Source organism: Vanacampus margaritifer, chromosome 17 (genome assembly GCF_051991255.1).
Source record: "Vanacampus margaritifer isolate UIUO_Vmar chromosome 17, RoL_Vmar_1.0, whole genome shotgun sequence".
NCBI lineage: Eukaryota > Metazoa > Chordata > Actinopteri > Syngnathiformes > Syngnathidae > Vanacampus > Vanacampus margaritifer.
This window is the reverse complement of record NC_135448.1, coordinates 6,399,662-6,420,000: the sequence shown is the minus strand read 5'-3', so window position 1 is coordinate 6,420,000 and position 20,339 is coordinate 6,399,662. Positions and strand designations below refer to the sequence as shown.

The window sequence follows — 20,339 nt, the reverse complement described above, 5'->3', positions numbered from 1 at the left end:
CGTTCTGCGGTCCCTCGGGAATGAGCGACATGAAAAAGGTGATGATAAACGACCACATGGAGGACAGGACGCCCGCTTGGGGGATGGCGTGGTTCGGGTCCTCCGGGCCTTCCTCTCCGCTTTCCCCTTCTTCGTCATCATCGGAGCTGTCGTCTGCTACATGTTCCTGGAAAAGGACGATTACGTGAGTAGGATTGATGCCATAATAAATAATATACAGTTTTGGGACAATGAAAGCTTTTGTAAACATTATTCTTTATACGTCACACTAGTGAATTTAATGCAATCATCCAGGTTGTCGAAGTCATTAAATGGATTTTGGTCAAATTAAGGCCTTCAATGGCATTAAAATACATTAAATACAATGTCCAAAGGCATTAAAAATGTAAATACAATTGATGTAAAAACACTTTATTTTACATACGCTGTGCAATGGAGTCAATGCATTACAATTTGGCAATAATAATTATATATATTTATTTGTGGGGACTAGTGACTAGTTGTAATTTACAATTAACAAAATGACTTGGAGTCCAGGATTTACTTCATAGTTACTCTGAATTCGAAATGAAAAACCACCACTAATGTCCAAAATGAAACAATGCCATCTAATCTGTGATTCAATTTTTCACACACCTTTAACTGTTTAGTATTTTATCAATGAACTAAAAGATACAACCAAATTTGTATTTGGAAGCCATATTTGCCCACTTTTATGTTAAGAGTATAAAAAGCTTGAAATATATTACATTTGGAACAGATACTGTGAGATTAATTATGAGTAAACTAATGTGATCATTTACAGTTAAAAATTGTAATCAACTGACACCCCCTAGTATACAACAGTATGTGTATGTATATATGTGTGTGCACTAATGTGTACTTTATGCAGTACAATATGGACATTAAATTAGTTTTAAGTTGTATTTAAAAAAAAAAAAGCATTAAAATAGAGGGGGCTGGGTCGTACCAGGGCTCCCTCTAGTGGTGTGTGAGAGAATCACTGAAATGTTCAAACTGCATAATGTTATAATGGCTTGAACATTTTTATAGCAGTGCAGTTGTATTTAACTTGTAAGTATAATACATTAATTTACTGCCACTTGTATCTGTTAACATCTGAAATAGTTTCGTCATCTCACGTCTGGCAGTGAATAAGTTAAGACATCACAGCCTGCCTTTGTTGTCATTCCTTTATGACCACCTATTGACTGCGTGTCACAAAGATAACTTTTTAGTAGTGGTGTTTTGAAATGACTCAATTCAAAATGGCCACAATAGTTATAAAGATGATCTGTATTTCCTGATCATGCCAAGAAGGAAGCCTGTTCTGTAGGCACAGGTGGGTCTAATGCACTACACAAACTGGATTCAACATACCGACCACTTGTACAGCAATAATGTTCAGATTTCAGTGGGGTTCATTTCAGTGCGGATTATTGGGGGAGCATTCACCTCATTGTTAAGAGGTAATAGGTTTGAATCTGGGCTTAGTGAGGAGAAGTGATAAGAGAAAATGCATAGATGGATGTTTAGTATTATGGCTAGAGTGTTCTACTGTATAAGATTTGATATATTTAAAAAAAAAAATGGCTGGCTGTACGATGATATGCATTTCTAATGTGCCTGGGAACTGTTAAGTACTTGACAACATGACTGATGAACACACGTACGGCAACGGCACATACCATTCCATGGAGGTCATTGTTGTGTAGCTCGGCCTCCATCTCGTCCTGATTTTCTCCAGGAAGCTGCAGTTCGTTTTCTAGGTTGAAGGGAAACCAGCCCGCCTGGTGACTGTAAAACAACATGAACATTACGCATGTAAATTACATTTTGAAAATAGTAAGATACGTAACACATCAAAAAAGTGCCCACTTGGATTTGGATGGTTAATTAGACAACCTCTGCATCAGTTTGGTCAGACAGTAGGCTTTGATATGTGTGTGTGTGTGTATATATATATATATATATATATATATATATAACTGTGTTATTTATATAGCATAATTGTTTAGTAAGTTATCTAATTGAAGTCAATGAACTGTCCATAATAATGCATGATTTAGTTGCCTTTATTTTAGCGTAAACCTCACCTATAAGACAAAAAAATTTAGCATATTAGCAATTGCAAAATTGAGAGGGGGTAATTAATTAATTAAAAAAAAAAAAACAGGTGGTATAGCAAAAAGTCAAGAATTTGCCAGCAGCCCTGTGTCTCACTAAATTAGACCCGCCCCTTTTAGAGCCCAGCAGCAGTAACACATGACCACATTCTGAACCAAAATGAGCAGAAACTGCTGTACTAAGATGATCTTGACATGGAAAAAAAGGTGGAGCAAATAATCACAATTGACGCAGTAACTAAATTATTTTTATTAAGTGGGCTGTTATTAGTATAAATGTATTTACTTTTTTACATGTAATCAGTATATAAAATATGTAATATTAAAAAATATAGGACATTTTTGCGTCTTTTTTTCCAGGTCCATACTGTGCTCCCTTTTAAATTGGCACAAATAAATCCTTGTTTTTAATCCCCCCTCCTGCCTTGCCTCATGTCTTTCATCTAATAAACTCGGGGCACTAATTAGCGAACTGCCAGGCTTTTCTCTGTTAGTCATTGTTATTTTCCGTGTTTCTCGAACAGGTTGTGACTGTGAAAACAAATTCCTTGTGTGCTTTACATATTTGGCCAGGAAATCTGATTCTGATCAAGGTAAGCGATGTAACAGTAATGGGACGTCAAACTCAAACGGCTCACGTTTATTTTAGGCCATTCAAAAATGGATGACTACGGAAGAGGATTAGGGCCAGTGAGGGGGGGGGGGTTGGCATGATTATTTTATTATACATTATTATTTTATTCTCACAATTCTGACTATAAAGTCAGAATTCATGGTTTATTCTCACAATTCTGATTTCTGACTTTAATCTCAGAATTCTGGTTTGAAAGTGAGAATTCTGATTTTTAATCTCAGAATTCTGAAAATGGGAATTCTCAAAATAAAGTGTGAATTCTCACTTTCAAGTCAGAATTCTTAGTTCAAAGTCAGAATTCTCACTTTAAAGTCAGAATTGTGAGAATAAAGTACTTACTTTAAATTCTGACTTTAAGGTCAGAATTCTGACTTTAAAATGAGAATTGTGAGAATAAAGTACTTACTTTAAATTCTGACTTTAAAGTCAGAATTCTCACTTTAAAGTGAGAATTGTGAGAATAAAGTCAGAATCCTCACTTTAACCCCTGGGCGTTATTTGACCATTTTTTGGCTTTTTGTTGGTTCTGACCAAGCCATTTCAAAATAAAATAACGCCCAGGGGTTAAAGTGAGAATTGTGAGAATAAAGTCAGAATTCTTACTTTAAAGTCAGAATCCTGACTTTAAAGTGAGAATTGTGAGAATAAAGTCAGAATTTTTTACTTAAATCCTGCCAACCTTTTTTTTTCTCTTCACTGGCCCTAATCCTCTTCTGTAGATGACAGACCACAAACGGCCCCTGCATTAGTAGCTGGATCACTCACAGGTAAAGCACCAGCATGGCCGTCATCACCATGAGAAAGCGACTGAAGGACGAGTAGAAGTAGACGATACTAAGTAAGACGGCGGCCCGGGAAAACGTGTACACCCAGTCCAACCAATCCCGGTTGAGATCCTCCTCGTTCAGTATCTCCCCTCCTTGGGCGTTCATTTCCACTTCGGGGTTGCCACGGCGATCCACCCGCGGACGCTGGCTCAGGGGGTCCGCCTGGGCGAGACGCTGAGTCCTGGGCAGGTCGTCGTTTAGGTTCTGGGAGGAGGCTGCCAGTAAATTACTGTTGAGGGAATGACGGAGACAAGTGGATGATTTCAAGCTGATATTACGAAATGTTGAGTAGTGAAATGAAGCGGCTTACTATTGCATGTAGTATTGTCGAGCATACAGCTGCTGCCACCACATGAGCGTCATAGGGTTGTAGTAGGGGGTCACGTTTGCGGGAGGGGTCGACATTGCGGAGAAATGACTCCAGCTGCAAATGCGACCGCATTTCATACATGGAAACCTTTCTTGTACAGTTTTCTAGTTAGTTACATCAAAATATGCTAAATTTACCTGTGCAGGAATTGTTGCTGCAACTGGTCGTGAGAGAAGGGCACACCTCGTTGTCTGAGTCTGTCACTGCTCTCCTCTGATTGGCTGTGTTGACCAGAGAAGGAAGGACTAGCAGTTTGAGTGACCTGCCAACGAGAGCATCCAATTACGGTTCAACGGGGCTTTGTGTCAAGAGCCTCTTGGGGGACTGCTTGCAGAATGAAAGTGGATGACGAAACAAAGTGTTGCCGATGATGAAATATTCGAAAGAGGAGTCGGGTTGGACTCACCGTGGGTTCAGTCGGGCTCTCCCGGGGCTTGCGGGTGGGGCTCGGGGAGCTGGGAGGTGTCGGTGAGGGGCAGACCAGATGGAGCATGTGGTACTCGTCTTGCTGGAAAAGCCGTAACAACTGGTTAGGTCTTTTGAGAAACACAAATTGGTTGTGCTACTGGGAAGAACAGTTCAGTTCAGTTCAGTTCATGTCCATTGTTATTTTATCCCCTTCAGACCTGCATTTTTTTTCTGCTGGGCATTTTTTTGTTTTTTTTTACTGATTTTGAGTCTTTTCCCATATGACATGAGGAAAACATTTTGGAGTTATACTATGTTTTTTTTTTTTTGTTAACGCCAGGATAGTATGGCTGTATCGTGTTGTAAACTTACCAAGTTTATATGTAACATTTTTAACATGAACATAATGCAAATCAACTCGAGATTGTAATTGGGTAGCTCGGATCCAATCGTGAACTGGAAGTGTTGACATCATCGTTAGTAGGGCTACTTTGTAATTGCGTGTGTGAAAATAGCCTTACTAACGACTATTTTGTTAAGAATTTGTCAATGAATCGGAAAAAAAACATTTCATATTGACAGTACAGAAAACAACCAAATTCTGATTCAGTTACTGGTTTGGTCTGTAACATGTCAGCAAATGTTGATGTTGATCACTGTTTTCCAAAGTAAAAGGAAATGTTTGCAAATGTGTTATTTTGAAAAACCACAAAGATCACAAAGAAGTCTGCTTTCAAAGAGGACTAGAGAAATCTGTGAATATTTGTTGTTGCGCTGATTAATCTATTTTTAAAAAATGATCTAATTAGTTATTGATTACTTTTATAATCAATCGTTGATTAATTGTTCCACTTCTACTCGACTTAGTTTAATTTGTTCTGTGACAACAGGTGCAACAGTACATCTATTAGCAACAAATCAATGAGCGGTATTGAATTAATTATTATTTTGCTTATCGGTTAATCATGCACAGATTTTATTGAATTTAAAATTGCCTAAATCCTTGTAATTTAAGCCTAATATTCTCACTTTCCTGTAGTTCTCCTTGAAAGCAGACTCATCATCTGTGTGGAATCAAAATACGGCATTTGCAAAAATCTGTTTTTACTTTGGAAAACAACAAATAACCTTTTTTCTCCAGATTTTCTGACATGTTATGAACAAAACCGGTAACTGAAAATCTTGCATTTTTTTTGACTGTCAATTTGAAATATTTTTTGTTTGATAAAGGGGTGGAAATAAATATATAATAGTTACATAATAAATGTATAAAAATGAACAAATATTTTGATATATATTATGCAGCTATCGCTACCCACATCTGTCTACCTTGTACGTGTCGACACTTGCTATCAAGTACAGTCAGTGTTTGAACATTTTCCATTACGTTAAGATGTTGACATCTCTTTACAATTGTATGAGCGTGTACGTTAACAAAATATTCATCAACCATGCCTGCAACGTAACTATTGTTACACCCTCCTGATTGGTCCATTAAGATAACAGAATGCAGCGGTAGGTAAACTTTTTTTTTCTACAGTCAGGTTAATAAATATTATATAAGGTATGCTGATGTTTTATAACGCATGTTGACAGTTTTGGCCCAGTTATATATTATGTATTTGATTATCTTTAAGGTTTTGCTGTAAAAGTGAGTAGGAAAGTTAACTGTACCTTTCTAAGCACATCTTTTAAAGTAAAGTGATCCAAAAGTAGCTTGCCGGAATACACCAGTCTCTGGTCTTTGGAGCTCTAAAAAAAAAAAAGAAAAAAGAAAATTAGAATGAGGTCAGAAGAATTAACCAGTTTTTGCTTTTCTTGTTGTGACTGTATATAAATATTATTTACTTGGTTTGACAGTTGAATTTAATGTACGTCAATAGAATGTAATTCACTCGTATAGGAGGGATGGATTTGTTTTTTCATTCATCCATGCATTTTCCACACCGCTTGTCCGCATTACAGTCACGGGTGAGCTGCAGCCTATCTCACCACTCTCACTAAGGGTGAGGCAATCAATTTCTGTACTTCTTTTCCTCATGAGGGTCGCATATTTACAAGCATTGTGCATAGTATAATCTTGCCATGTAAATCTCAATGGAGAAGCATGTTCTGAAAGGTCAACCACACCACTAACAATCTAATCTCTTCACACGACTCGAGGATTTAAACTGCACCCAAATAGCACGTACACACTTCCTTGACCTCATGACCTGGCTTCCACATGTCCATTAATGCTCACTTTTATATTTTTTAAGTGCTATATTTCGCTTTACAGATCTAAAATGCCTATTGCAATATATTACGACCAGCGTCAGGCGAGACGAGAGTTGATGTATTGTGGAATACTCACCGGTTTGCTCGGGTACACATCTGACAAATGGGCTTTAAGTTTCTCCACAGTCCAGTTCTGGCAACAATTGATAGTCTGGTCATCATATTTCTGGTTAGGCGCCCTGATGACAAGTGTAACCGGACCGTCCATTACACCATGAGCCATCATTCTCAAGCATTTGTCTTGAAATGCGGAAAGTGCAAGCTTCTGTGGTGTGTTCTGGAAACACCAGACGTTACGTGAAGTTCATCTCTGGCTACATGAAGAAAACAGGAGATGACAATATTTTCGTGAGGAGCTCATTTAGGCACCAACTAGCGTTAGCATGCTGAAAGAGTTCGACTTTTCATAGCATTACAAAATAATCTGTCACTGACAGGGTGGTAAACTGCACCTCGATGTGTGCCGAATCCGGTCAATCCACCGTAATAATTCAACAATTGCCTTGGTTGCGGAGTTCAGTGAACTGTAGACTGTTGACGTAATTAGCTGGGCTAACATTAGCCCCGCTGCATTTTAAGCGGCTTGGTGGGTTCGATCGCGTTAAGCACGGGGAAAAAAACTTACCAGGAGCATCTCAAAAGCTAAATGAAATAACAAGCTGGGTGGCTAGATGTAAAATAAAGATAAATTGTGTTTACCGTACGTGTTTACTCCTACCCGGCCGAGCCCAGCCGTATTCTTACTCGTCTGCTACAATTACGTGTTGCAAGGAACTTTAGGTACAAGAGCGCCCCCAGTGTTCACGATACGAACCTCCCTCGACCCTGTTAATACGCTTGTTTTATTTTTTGTTAACTGTTTACTCTCTATAAGGTTATTAAAATGAGAAACATGCATAAATAAAGTCAACCGAGGAATGAAATATTGATTGATCATGTTACACATTTCTTCAGCATTAAATATTTTATATTTTGTGTTTTGTTAAATGAGGTTTGTTTTCTTTACCAGTATATTTCAAAAAAGGTAATTTTAGCTGTAAATTTAACACCTCACCACCGTGGTAGTTCTGTCAGATATTATAAACAGTTATTTAAAAATATATATAATTGTTAGAATCTAATATCTGTCCATGCCTAATAGAACAACACTGAACAAATGACTCTGCTACGATGTAAATTAGTAAATGTATAGCTTGTATTACAGTCTAAATTTACTTTCCCCTCACAATTTAGCACACAACCATTATTGTTGGCAACAAAAGTGAGTAAGCCCATAAGTGGAAGCTCAACACACAATTGAATAAATCATAGTGATACGCTTACTTTATGCAGTGTTTTCTAGACTAAAACTATTTTTCCTGTGCCCGCTTCTGCTATTTTAATGTGTTTTGTACTGGTAACGAATTACAACAGGAAGCATATTGTGCATAATTGCTAAGTTACACAACCATGTAAGTGCTTTCCGCATTTCCAACAGAGACCTCTCACTGAGAGGGTGATGCAATGCCCACAGTGACATCCTTCACTGTAATGTCACTTTGTTATCACTGTCATGAAGTTGCCATCTGAAGCAAACACGCTCACTAGCGCATAAAGCATGAAGCTGTGAAAATCTACTTGTAACTGTTATCCCAACCTGCAAAGACCTGTGTGCTTGTGGTATTATCAGGCACATCGCATTACCTGCAAATTTTCGCACTTAGATGAAGATTTATTCAATACACTTACACTGTTTTTGTGGATTAACAGATCATCAGAAATAATCAAGTGTTTGTAATAGACTTTATAGACAAAAATAAATATTATATTGCATAGACCTAATGCAGGAAAGTAGAGACAGAATAGAAGAGTACTCGAATAATGGAAGGAAAAAAAGTCAAAATAGTTTGAACAAAAAAAACTCCTTTAAAAGCTTTATTATAGCCAATTGATATTTGATTTTTTTTTTTGAAGACAAGTGTGCATTTATGTAGTAACCTGTTGGAAAATAAATGATCATTTTTGGTGAGCAGATTTGAAGAACAAATACATTAGGTAAGACTTCAGTGATAAATCCGTATGAGCCACTAGGTGGCAGTATGTCATCACAAGTTCACAACTGAGAAGAATTAATGGTACGTTTGCGGAGTATGGTCTGTCTGAGCCACCGTAGTGTGCGTCAGGCACGTGCTGAATGTGTGTGTAGTGGGGAGAGTGGCTATGCCGGGGCACAGGCCCTTTTGGCACTGATGCCCAAAGTGCCCCTTTGTCCATTTATTTATTTTATATTTAAAAAAAAATATTTTTGTTGCCGTTCAAAACAAAAATTCAGCACCACAATTTACATAAAACAAATTATTATTACGTTATCCTTGGATGACGTCATACTACAAGACGCGCACTCATCCTGCCAGGTCGCTCGGCACTACACCTACTGTCGATAAATTGGTCGCTCCGTTTGTATTTACGTTGTCTCACTCACAGTAAACAAAAGCCAAGGTCATGGAACGCAGAAAACTCAAGCAAAACAATGCCTTTATTTGATAGTTCTTAGACATGATCACAGAGCATGCTGCGTGCTAGCCTAGCTTTAATTGAAATGTGACACAAGTTGTAATGAGCCTAGCAACTATGATGAAGTCTGACATTTGGGCGCAGTTGGCTCTGAGGACGCGGGGAAATTTTTTCAGTTTCATTAAGACCACGATCCTTCCCATCCACTTTTGCCGCTGCAAAAATCTCCGCCGTTAAAACTAATGTTCTCTTCCATTGGGACGGGCATGGAGCTTCTGTAGTGAGTACAGCTTCTGCTCTTACTACTGATGCGTTTAAGGTACACAAAATATGTCGAAATTTGTAACCCTGGCCTACAATTTTAATAAACTCTTCCTGAAGACTCCAACTTGTAGCATGTACTTAATGATAGCTCAATTGAAATATACTTCAAAATATATGTGGGAATTGCTACATGATCTTTGTTTTTATTTTAACTAACAGCTCGCTTTTGAGGGTTTGCGGTCAGAGTAAGGTCCTAATAAAAAACACGTAGCAGTGTGTTGAGGAATTAGGGGGGCAATGAAGAATCAAAAAGAAAAATAAGAAAAAGCAACAACAGTCAGTGTTTCATCAAAAACAAACAATGTACTGTAGCTTGCTGAGATGTGGCAGTTAATTGTTGGGTACAGTCCCAATAATAAAATATTAATATCTACACCTGCAGAAAAATAAAAAAAGGCATTTGCTCTTACCTGAATCAATCCAAATGTAAAGTAAGACATTTGCATGCTATTTGCACTAACCCTGTGTTATTTAAAATTTAAATTTCATGTACATTTTGATTTATGTAAATTTGTTGTTCATAAATGATTCCTCATACACAAATTTTAAAATTATTTTATAGCAATTTCATTATGTGTGATTTATTGTTTAGCCATTATTACAATTAAGAAATTTTACAACGATAGTGCAGGCACGTTATCATATGCCCCTTTTTTTTGCTTAAAGCACCTGCCCCTCCAAAGGTCACTGCACGCCCCTCGTGTGCGTGCTTCTAAATGCATGCATTTCGGCTGCATTCTATGCTATAGTGACATCTAGTGGTCACTTTTTACACAGTGTGGCTTTAAAGTGACATGTGTAAAAGTTCACCACTAGATGTCGCTATATAAAAGAATGCAGCTGAAGCACGTGCATTTTACACTACGGTGACTCAGAGAGACCACACTTAGCAAGCCTACCATTACTTCTTATTTTGCCTGAGCGAACGAGGATCTTGACGAGCGACGGCGACTTGGCGGCTGGTGTGAACAACGCCAGATTTAGCCGGAGCAGCTAACAAGAGCGGCTAGTGGGAGTTAGTTGGCGCCAGATGCTAGCAGGGCTAACTATGTTCAAGAAGTTGCCTTTTCCGTAGCAGGAAGATGACGGTGAAACATGTCAGCCTCTTGTACGTTGATGTCATAAAACGTTTTTTGTTTGTTTTCATATTGGGTTTTTAAATTGAATTAATTATTAGTTCACCACTAAATGGCGCACACTGTCATTTTAACTTTAATTTATATGGCTGCAACACATTTCAAAAAAGCTGGGATAGGTGGCAAAAAAAGAAGTTTAGGGATGCTCATCAAACACCTGTTTGGAACATCCCACAGGTGAACAGGCTAATTGGAAACAGGCGGGTGCCACGATTGCCATGCTTCCTTGAATTGCTCAGTCACTCACTAGTAAAGATAGGGTGAGGTTCACCTAAATAGTCAAGAATTTAAGGACAATGTTCCTCAACGTATAAAATTGCAAGGAATGCAGAGATTTCGTCATCTACGGTCCATAATTTCATCATAAAAGGTTCCGAAAATCTGGAGGAATCACTGCATGTAAGCGGCAAGGCCGAAAACCAACATTGAATGCCCGTGACCTTCGATCCCTCAAGCGGCACGGCATCAAAGACCAACATCAATGTGTAAAGGATATCACCACATGGGCTCAGGAACACTTCAGAAGACCAATGTCTGTAAATACAGTTCATCGATTTTCTTCCATGTTTTGTGACGTTCTTTCATAAGTGCCATTTATTGTATGCACACAATACTTTACCAAGGTTTGCACTTCTGAGAGATCCTTGGTCTGGTACAGTAGAAAGTTTTTATGACTCAACAAACTAAAGTACTTGATGCATTTTCAACTATTTTCTCGATAGGCCAATTTCAACAAAATAAAAATGAATGAAGGTTGTGAGAAAATAAGCGTGACTCAACCTTCCATAAATTAGGGCCCTCTGCTTGCAAGACAGGAAGGAAACATGTTCAAATCAGACAAGGTCAATTGCATCCTACTGGACCAGAGAAATCCCTCCCACTGGTGCTTTAAATGGAAGTGATAATGACTAGGAGGAAGACAGGAGGGTGTTTAACATTTCCTTCAGAGTAATGGTATTTGCGTCCTGCATCATCTTGCGGTGGGTCATTAGTTTACATCAAAGGCAGGACGAGCCCCGAGCCACATTTGTAAAGGAACCATTAGCGCTGCATGTGCCTCATGGGAGTGCTACGACAATGTGCTATTTCTGGTCACCTAATGGTCCCTTGGAGACCTTGAATAGGGTGCTCAGCAGGCTATGGACAACAGGAACTCTTGGCAAATTTTGTCAGACACTCAAAATGGCTTTGTGCCAAAATTAGAATTTCCATTAAATAAAAATAGTTTTCTAAATCTACTCCCATGGAGTAAAGATCACAGCTGTACATGTACAAATACTGTAACTTTTAAGACAGCCAACTATAAAAGATGTAATGATGAAGAGCCAGAAATATCTGTTTTGTAAGTTCATTATAAGAGCTGCCACCAGGGATGGCGCTATACTTTTGTGCTTGGGGTGGCCAATGTTTACCTCTAATTTCCACTTGTTGACCAATTCTAACCGTTCAGCTCATTCATATTACTTTTTCTTTTGTCAAGATGAAAGCCAATTTAAAATTTTGGGTTTCTAACTAGGAGCGGCACGGTGGCTGCCTGGTTAGCACGTCCGCCTCTCAGTGCAGAAGCCGTGAGATCGAGTCCGGGCTTCGGCCTTCCTTGGTGGAGTTTGTATGTTCTCCCCATCCTTGCATGGCTTTTCTCCAGGTACTCCGGTTTCCTCCCACATTCCAAATACATACATGTCAGGTTAATTTAACTCTCTTAAGTTGTCCATAGGTGTGATTGTGAGTGTGGATGATTCTTCGTCTCTATGTGCCCTGCGATTGGCTGGCAACCAATTCAGGGTGTACCCTGCCTACTGCCGAAGCCACCTGGGATAGGCTCCACCCTTGTGAGGAAAAGCCGTTCAGAAAATGGATGAGTTTTTAACCACAAATTTCTACATAATTTTTTTTTTTTTTAAGAATTGTTCCAACTTTAAACTGTTAAGATTGTCTTCTTTTTTTCTTCAAAATTTCAAAACAACACAACAAAAATGGAATTTTTACATCGAATTCCCACATTTTTTGACCAATTAAACCATTCTTCCATAAATTCATTTTTACAAAATTTCAAAATAAAAGCACAAAATAAAATAGCATCCCTACATCTAATTTCCCAATTTTTGGACTGATTCCAAACATTTCAACTATAAGTTGTTCTGGTTATTCGTATTTAAAAATCTCAACATAAAAGCACAAAGTTAAAAATTAGATTTTTACATGTAATTTCTGCATTTCTTTACCGATTCAAACCCGTTGCAACTTTAAACTGCTTAACTCATTGCAATTAATTCCCCCCACCAAAAAAAATGTCATAATAAAAGCATAAAATAGAAATATTGTGACATCTAATTATCTAATTTTCACATTTTTGACTGCTACAAACAAACTGTTCCAACTTTAAACTGACATCCCTACCACATTAAAAAAATTTTTTTAAATAAGCCAAATAATTTTGATTCACCCACACCCCCTATAATCTCTCTATATTCCTTTTCTTTTTTTCCCCTGTTTCAAACCGTTCCAACTTAAACTGTTCAATTTGTCCCTGTCCCAATGTCTTTCCCAAAATTTCAAAGCAAAAGCCCATATTTAAAATGTTGGAGATTTTAATCTGCAATTTTTACAACACTTGGTCGATTCAAAACATTCAAACTTCAAAGTCTACTGCGCATTTTTCAAATCAAGTAATAACTTCTAATGGTTTCTTAAAGTACTGCTGCTAGCACAGTGACGTCTGAACCGGGATTCCTACAGGGAGCTTTTTGGTATAAAACCTTTTTTTTCTAGATTGAGTGTAGAAAAAGGAATGACTCATTTTTATGTCATACACTAAGAAAACTAATTTCAAGTTATTCTCCCTCAGTTTAGTTTCATTAATGAATCATACTACCAGAATAAATAATAGAAATAAATAATAAAGTGATTGTCATTCAACTTTTAAATGAAAGCTAAATTTAAGCCTCAAGTGCGTTGGTAGCGTAGAACGTGACAGCTAGTACACATCCATCTGACAGCGCTTTCAATAAGTCAATGTTTATTCGCTAGCATGATGTTGCAAACAATAATGCTATTGAGGCTGAACATTTTGCCCATCATTATAATGTCAGTCATCATTGAGTTAGCAGGAGGCTGTAAAAAGCTCCTGTCAACTAGTATTGTGCTGCTGGGATGTGCAGTGGGGTGCATGGCGCTGGTGGTCAATGTTTTTTAAAATAAAATTTGTAGATCAAACTTGGAAACAAAGGGATCAATAAATTTAGAAGCATTGAGTTGAGTCCCCCTTTGCCCCTGTTGAACAAAGAACTCTACAGGATGACAAGATGTCAAATTTAGCAAATTCACTCAACCTTTAGCTAGAGGTGAGAACCAATAATTTGGAGTGTTTAGGATGCCATCAAAAACGTGTAATTGTTAATTTGTGACACATTTTGTTTTTAGGTTTCAGGTTTATTAAAACTGTGCAGTGGACCGCTGATATTCCCGGTAGATGGGGACTGGGTCGGCTGGCAAATAGCTAGTTAATGAGTGTAGAACACATGATTTGATGTAAAAGATTTATTTCTTAATGTGTTTTTTCCCCCCTCATTTTTTAAAAATGTTGGTCCTAAATGACAAAAGCTGAATTAATGTACTACGCGAAAGAACACATCTTAACTCATTTGCTCCCAAAAATCTATAAATACGTTCTATTTTAAATATTACCATGCTCCCAAAGACTTTAGTTTTTTTTATGCTAGAGCATACAGAAGGCGTTGATGCAGCCTCTGAACTGAAGAGAATGGGTGAAGCACTGGTAGTTATTACAAAAACGGCCAGCAGGTGGCAGCAGAGTATAAGAGATCAACCAGGGCCATGTTTTAAACAGATTCTTGAATAATGATGAAACTAAGCTATATTCTAATGCTAATTGCTGCAGATAGAAATATACTATTTTTCCTGATGAAAGAAGAGATTCTTATCTTTCTTTTGGTAGGTTCCATGTTTTTAAAGCAATAGAACACAATATTCGGTGGGCCTTGCAAAATCAGTCAAAATCCAGTAAAACAGACAGGTGCGAAGGGGGTTGCTTCAGTGAAATTGGCTGGGAGTGAATGAGAAGTGCAGGTGCAAATGTGAAGCTTAATTAATTGCATCTCTGCACAGTTAATCTAACACAGGTGATCAACTCTGTGAATTAACATCTAGTTTGGACACCATTTAAATCTGAAAATTCTTCAGTTACACTTTTGGAGTTAAAATCAACTCCCAAATAGTTAACACTGAAATTTTAACACTCCAGTTTTTATTGTGTAAGGGTCAAAAATTGGGGATTTTTCAAGGTTTTCTTTGAGAAATGCTTTTCTTTATGCCCCTCTCGCTTGTGCCATGCAGGACAAATAGCTAGATTAGTTGTCTCCATTTATCATGAAGTCATTCAGGTCAACATCGGATGATTGTGAAATCATCTGGGAACTTCTGGAATCAATTGGCTGCACTGAGAGAAAAGGTGGTGAATAGTTTTGCACGCCCTACTTTTTCTGTAACTTATTTGTAAGTTTAAAATACTGTTAAATTTTCGTTTCACTTCATAATTCAGGACCAGTCAAATCTAATGTCAACATCGGCAGAAACTTTCAGACCTATTCACACCAATCTGATCAATTCATCACGCACACACTATAACCATCCTCTTCAGTCTTTTTGCAAGGAGTGCAAGAGTCACTTCCGAGTCTGAGTGATGGTTACGGCTTCATTCCTTCTCTCCGCTCCCCATCAGGGCAGCCCACTTCCTGTTGCCGGGTTACGATAATTATGACATTAGTATTCACTATTGAGCTGCAGCCGGAAGCAGAGGCTCTGTCAGACAATGACGGCCAATGCAGGTCATTGTAATTACAGAGATAGAGACACTCGATACATGCGCTCAAACTCTTTTCACCATAGCACCATTTGTTCAGTTTAGCTGAATTTTATATTATAATGAAGTTAAACCTCACAAAATGTTTGCACAATGGCAAAGACGCAATTGTGCATATGTTGTGCACCAGAAGAGTCTTGTCCATCATATTGTTTGAATGCTTAAAAAAACCCAAATCTTTCATGGTACCGTTGATGCTATTCTACAGGAGATTTAGGTTAAAGGTTAAAGATAAAGTATAATTGTCTGGTCACCCTTTTTTTCAGTGAGAACGTTGTAATTTATGCAATAGAAATACATCACCACAGCAACTAAGATTCCGGAAGCTCAGGAGACATCAAGTTCAGTTACCATGGTAATGTCTTTCATGGAGAAAAGGAGTTCCCTGCATGAGGGTGGTGAATATAGGAGGCCACTAAAAGTAGCAATTAGATTCTTTTATTTTTTTAACGTGTAGAAAATGTTTTTTCTTTGTATTTTGGTATTGGGGCATCAAATTGAGGATACACGCATGGATCGCTGCACCCTTCCCCACAGAGATGTCGCCATGCGATATAAGTGCGCTACATTTAAGGGACTGTAACATGAAAAATCAACTTTTTGGCGCTTTCAGCCATGTTAAAATGCTAATTCCTCACCAAAAATATCACCGAAGTTGTGTTTTCCTCCATTCGCCCCTCTATGAGAAATTCTAGGTTATTCTGCTCTCCAAGCACCAGCCCCTCCCAAGCTGAGAAAACGAGCGGGTGTTCACTGTATGACATCATTAGGTGCGGATCCCCCACTAAACTAAACGCACGCCCACTTTCTCTGAGCCCTCCATGGGATAGTGACAAATATTTTTATATTTTTTTACTTCGGCGTTAGAAAAAGAACCAGCAAAACACCTAATATTTCATAAAAAATGACATCGCCATGGTGTCAAAGGTAAGATTTAATCATTATATGCCTGTAGTTAACTCTGGAAGGGCTTAAAATACTGTGATGTAATCCCTTTAAAGGGAATGAGAAGTGTCGCTTTGAATTGCGCGAATTGAGTCACTCCCACAATGGCGCAGATCTACACACGGAGGCTTCCGTGTGTTTGCAAAATTACCAACACCGGGTTTAAACGGCCTCCGTGCAGATTTAGACCACGCGCCGTGGCGGATTTGCGACATCATCATAGTAGTGTTTCCTGTGCAAAACTGTTTTCTTCCTTTTGGACGAGAGAAGAAACACGTCATTCAATCATTTCAGACTTCTCCCCTCAATCTTCTATATTTTACAGTTTGATTCCACCGCCTACCTCCAGTCCATAAAAATCTGCACCTGAGAAAATATCACAGACGCAAAGGTCAAATTGCGCTCTCACTCTGTTAAATACGTCATGAACGAGTCATCCCAGAAGAATATATGCGAATTCCGTCACGTCTTTCTGACCTGTTATTTCCTCTCTCTTCTCTACTACAGTGGAAAGGAGTTGAATAGATTAGAATACAGATGAGTAATTACCTGGATTTACCGGTCGATCTACGTTCCTGCCCTCACCTATGGTCATGAGCTGTGAGTCTTGACTGAAAGAACAAGATCTCGGATACAAGCAACTAAAATTTGTTTCCTCCGTAGGGTGTCCGGCCTCTCCCTTAGATATAGGGTGAGAAGCTTGGTTACCCGGGAGAGACTCTGAGTAGAACCGCTGCTCCTCCATGTTGAGAGGAGCCAGTTGAGGTGGCTCGGGCATCTGGTTTAGATGCCTCCCTGGAGAGGTGTTCTGGACATTTCCCACCGACTGGAGGCCCTGGGAGCGACCCAGGACACGCTGGAGAGACTAAAGCTGCATTTCCATTACAGTTTTTCGCAAAAATAAAAGCGATATTGTACTATTTCGATAAAGTACAATTTCAACTTGTCGGTGTTTTCATTGAAGAGCGTTTCGCTTCTGAGGCGCAATTCTTGTAATGGCCATCTCGCGAGGTCTCGCAGTACTGCCAGAGGTGCTTATGATGTTTACAGAAGGGGGACGCCCAGCGTTGTTAAGATTACTTTTAAACATCTCTCCTATCATTGGGCGGGTTCCGGCATTTGGTGTTGTTATTGTGTGTACGTGCGCTCTTATAGCTAGTGTTATGGTGAGGACGGACAGAACGGATTCCAACAACAATGTGCGCCTTATGTCGCTTGATTGCTCGTTGCCTGGGGGAACGGCCATTTCTCATGCAACGATACGGAATGTGTATGGAACGGCGGCCTTGGCTCTAAAGATAAATCGCTTTGTGCTTAAAATGACTTGTTATCCCCTCGGGAGAAAGCTCCGACACGAAAGCAAGTGGCCCCGTACTTCCTACTTCTATTTCAACACGTCTCAAAAACCACCTCATGAGAGCGTAAAAACTTTTTTGCGATATTTGAGTTTTTTCATAAATCATGTGTTTCCATGACAAGCTTGCTTTTGAGCAAATTGCCTTTTGCGCAAAACTGAGGGTAATAGAAACGCACCGTATGTCTCTTGGCTGGCTTGGGAACGCCTTAGGATCCTGTCGGAGGAGCTGGTTGAAGTGGCTGGGGAGAGAGAAGTCTGGGCTTCCCTGCTAAAGCTGCTACCCCTGTGACCCAACCCCAGATGAGCGATAGATGGATGGGAACAATATAAATGTCTTATATTGAATGTGCCTTTGGCTTACATTTTTTGAGGGGAAATTTGGCCTGAATGGGAATGAACGGGGATTTTTTTGGGGGGGTGAAAAATAAAGAATTTAAGAACTGTATATTATTTGGAATAAGAAAAATACTAATCTCCATGGCGTGAATTTTTCGAATATGTTCAAACTGGAATATAAATGTAAAATGGATATAAAATGGATGAATTATATCTTATATGTTTTGTTGAGTGTGGCATTGGGAATGAATGTCTAACAACGGTTGGGGTAAATTCGGCATAATAGGGAATGTTTGATTGGAAAATGTTGAATTTTGGGAAAACAATATTTGGAATGAGAAAATGAATAGCCCCCGTGGTGTTAATGTTTGGAATATGTTGAAATTGGAATAATGTGATTTGGTTGAATAATGTGGAACGATATGCATATCAATAAGGTTGGACAATTAAAACACAGGAATAAAATATGTGTGAAGGCTTACAGCTTTCAACCTGCATGTTAGCTTGTAAATGAATGAAGATAATTTATTAAAGCGTGGAAGCTTGACTTGTATTCCTAACAACATAACATCAACTGAAACAAATTAATGTGATATTTAGTGGAAAATCTGAAAGAGGGATGTTTTTAAAGCAATTTACTCTCTTGTGTTTTATAATCCATGACACACGCCAGCATACATCAACACTTTTGATTGCAGAAATGCCATCCATTCATCACTTTTCTATGGCACTCAGGGTTGCGAGTTAGCTGGAGCCTCTCACATCTGACTTTGGACAAAAAGCGGATTACATCATTTTCTGGTAGCCGGTCATTAGACAAATATTCACATTCACATTGTTACTGAGTAGGAAATTAACCGATGCTACCTTTTATAGAAGTCAGGCGTAAAAACCTCAAAATAGTCATTTTTCAGAAAACCCCAAAATAGTTTGGTAAACCAGCCATTTTCAACACTTTTAATTGGTCAATAATTTTAAATAAATAAATAAAATAAAATAATTTAAAAAAAAACACGTTTAGCGTGACCAATAGTATAGATTGAAAAAAAAAAGTATTAAATTTACCAAATTGTGACTTATGAGGTTAAGGCCTGACACCAGAGAGAGAGAGAGAGAGAGAGAGAGAGAGAGAGAGAGAGAGAGAGAGAGAGAGAGAGAGAGAGAGAGAGACTACACATGCAGTCCCCTCCAAATGTATTATTTTGTTTTTGTTGTCGACTGAAGAAATTTAAGACAAAAGTTCACAATTCCAGATTGTATTTTTATGAAATGCTTTTTCAGGCCTTTACGGCATCCGTTCTTATTTGTTTCTGGGGAGTTCTTCCTTCTTCAGTAGGTCAAATGTATGCTCTATTGGGTTAAGGTCTGGTGATCATTTTTATGTTGTTGCATGATGAACCTTATTTTGATTAGTTTGATGCATTTTCCTGTAAATTGCCAGACAAAACGGTTTTGTAGACTTCAGAATTCCCTCTGCTGCTACCATCATGAGTTACATCATCAATAAAGAGCCCATTCCAGAAGCAGCCATGCAAAGCCCAAGTCATGACATTACCTCCACCGTGCCTCACAGATGAGCTTGTGCTTCATAAACAGATTCTTTCTTTTACGATACTTTGGGCCTTTCCATCACTTTGGAAGGGGTTAATCTTGGTATTATCAGGAACGGTGAAAAGGCCAAATATTATATATATATATATTAGGGGTCTTAGAAAAAATCTATTTGGCGCTATTACAGCGCACAATTCTCGAATCGATTCGATATGCGGCCAAATCAATTTTTTATGGGAATATTCAACAAAACGTCTTACTTAGGGTTAGGATTCACACATTAAGCATGGAAGAATGTGATATTAATGGAGCATTAAGCCTTAATATTTTATTTCAGTGCTGTTCAAACATGAAACTGCAACTAGTTTGTTAATGCAGTGGCTCAGTTATAAGCCTGAATTTTTAGATAAATAAATACATTTTCATACAAATCTTACAGTGTACATGTACAAGTTTACTGATTAGTATTTTCTAAATTTGAGTTAAAAAAAATCGCAATAATCAATTTCTAGATTTGTATCGGTATTAATAGGTATCGAATCGAATTGGGACCTATGAATCGTGATACGAATTGAATCGCCGGGTACTAGGCAACGCTAGTTTGTAGTCCTTTGTTAACCTGATATTCTTTGCATTGTTGCCAGAGTTTCCAATCTCCTTTGTATTGTGCCCC

General features: G+C 38.3%; 1 protein-coding gene and 1 long non-coding RNA gene across 4 annotated transcripts in view; one reads left to right on the top strand and one right to left on the bottom strand.

The window, feature by feature from the left end:
- LOC144037505 (homocysteine-responsive endoplasmic reticulum-resident ubiquitin-like domain member 2 protein) overlaps positions 1 to 7,446 on the bottom strand; it is an 8,047-nt gene extending 601 nt beyond the window's left edge. The window contains exons 1-9 of one of the 3 annotated variants that reach the window (XM_077549036.1): positions 7,342 to 7,446; positions 6,719 to 6,956; positions 6,040 to 6,117; positions 4,364 to 4,465; positions 4,095 to 4,219; positions 3,898 to 4,011; positions 3,526 to 3,816; positions 1,689 to 1,797; positions 1 to 166 (exon numbers count right to left, since the gene is read on the bottom strand). The exon at positions 1 to 166 is cut by the window's left edge and continues 601 nt beyond it. In XM_077549036.1, the coding sequence (XP_077405162.1) occupies positions 1 to 166; positions 1,689 to 1,797; positions 3,526 to 3,816; positions 3,898 to 4,011; positions 4,095 to 4,219; positions 4,364 to 4,465; positions 6,040 to 6,117; positions 6,719 to 6,868 (1,135 nt within the window). In that variant the 5' untranslated portion in view covers positions 6,869 to 6,956; positions 7,342 to 7,446. Of the gene's footprint in view, positions 167 to 1,688; positions 1,798 to 3,525; positions 3,817 to 3,897; positions 4,012 to 4,094; positions 4,220 to 4,363; positions 4,466 to 6,039; positions 6,118 to 6,718; positions 6,957 to 7,094 lie in introns of all 3 variants that reach the window. The other 2 variants (XM_077549039.1, XM_077549037.1) reach the window with 2 other exon arrangements.
- Positions 1,000 to 17,364, top strand: LOC144037507 (uncharacterized). The gene is made up of 4 exons (XR_013288928.1): positions 1,000 to 1,342; positions 12,112 to 12,240; positions 16,748 to 17,022; positions 17,086 to 17,364. It is a non-coding gene; the product is annotated as an uncharacterized LOC144037507 (long non-coding RNA).
- The last annotated feature ends 2,975 nt before the right edge of the window (positions 17,365 to 20,339 follow it).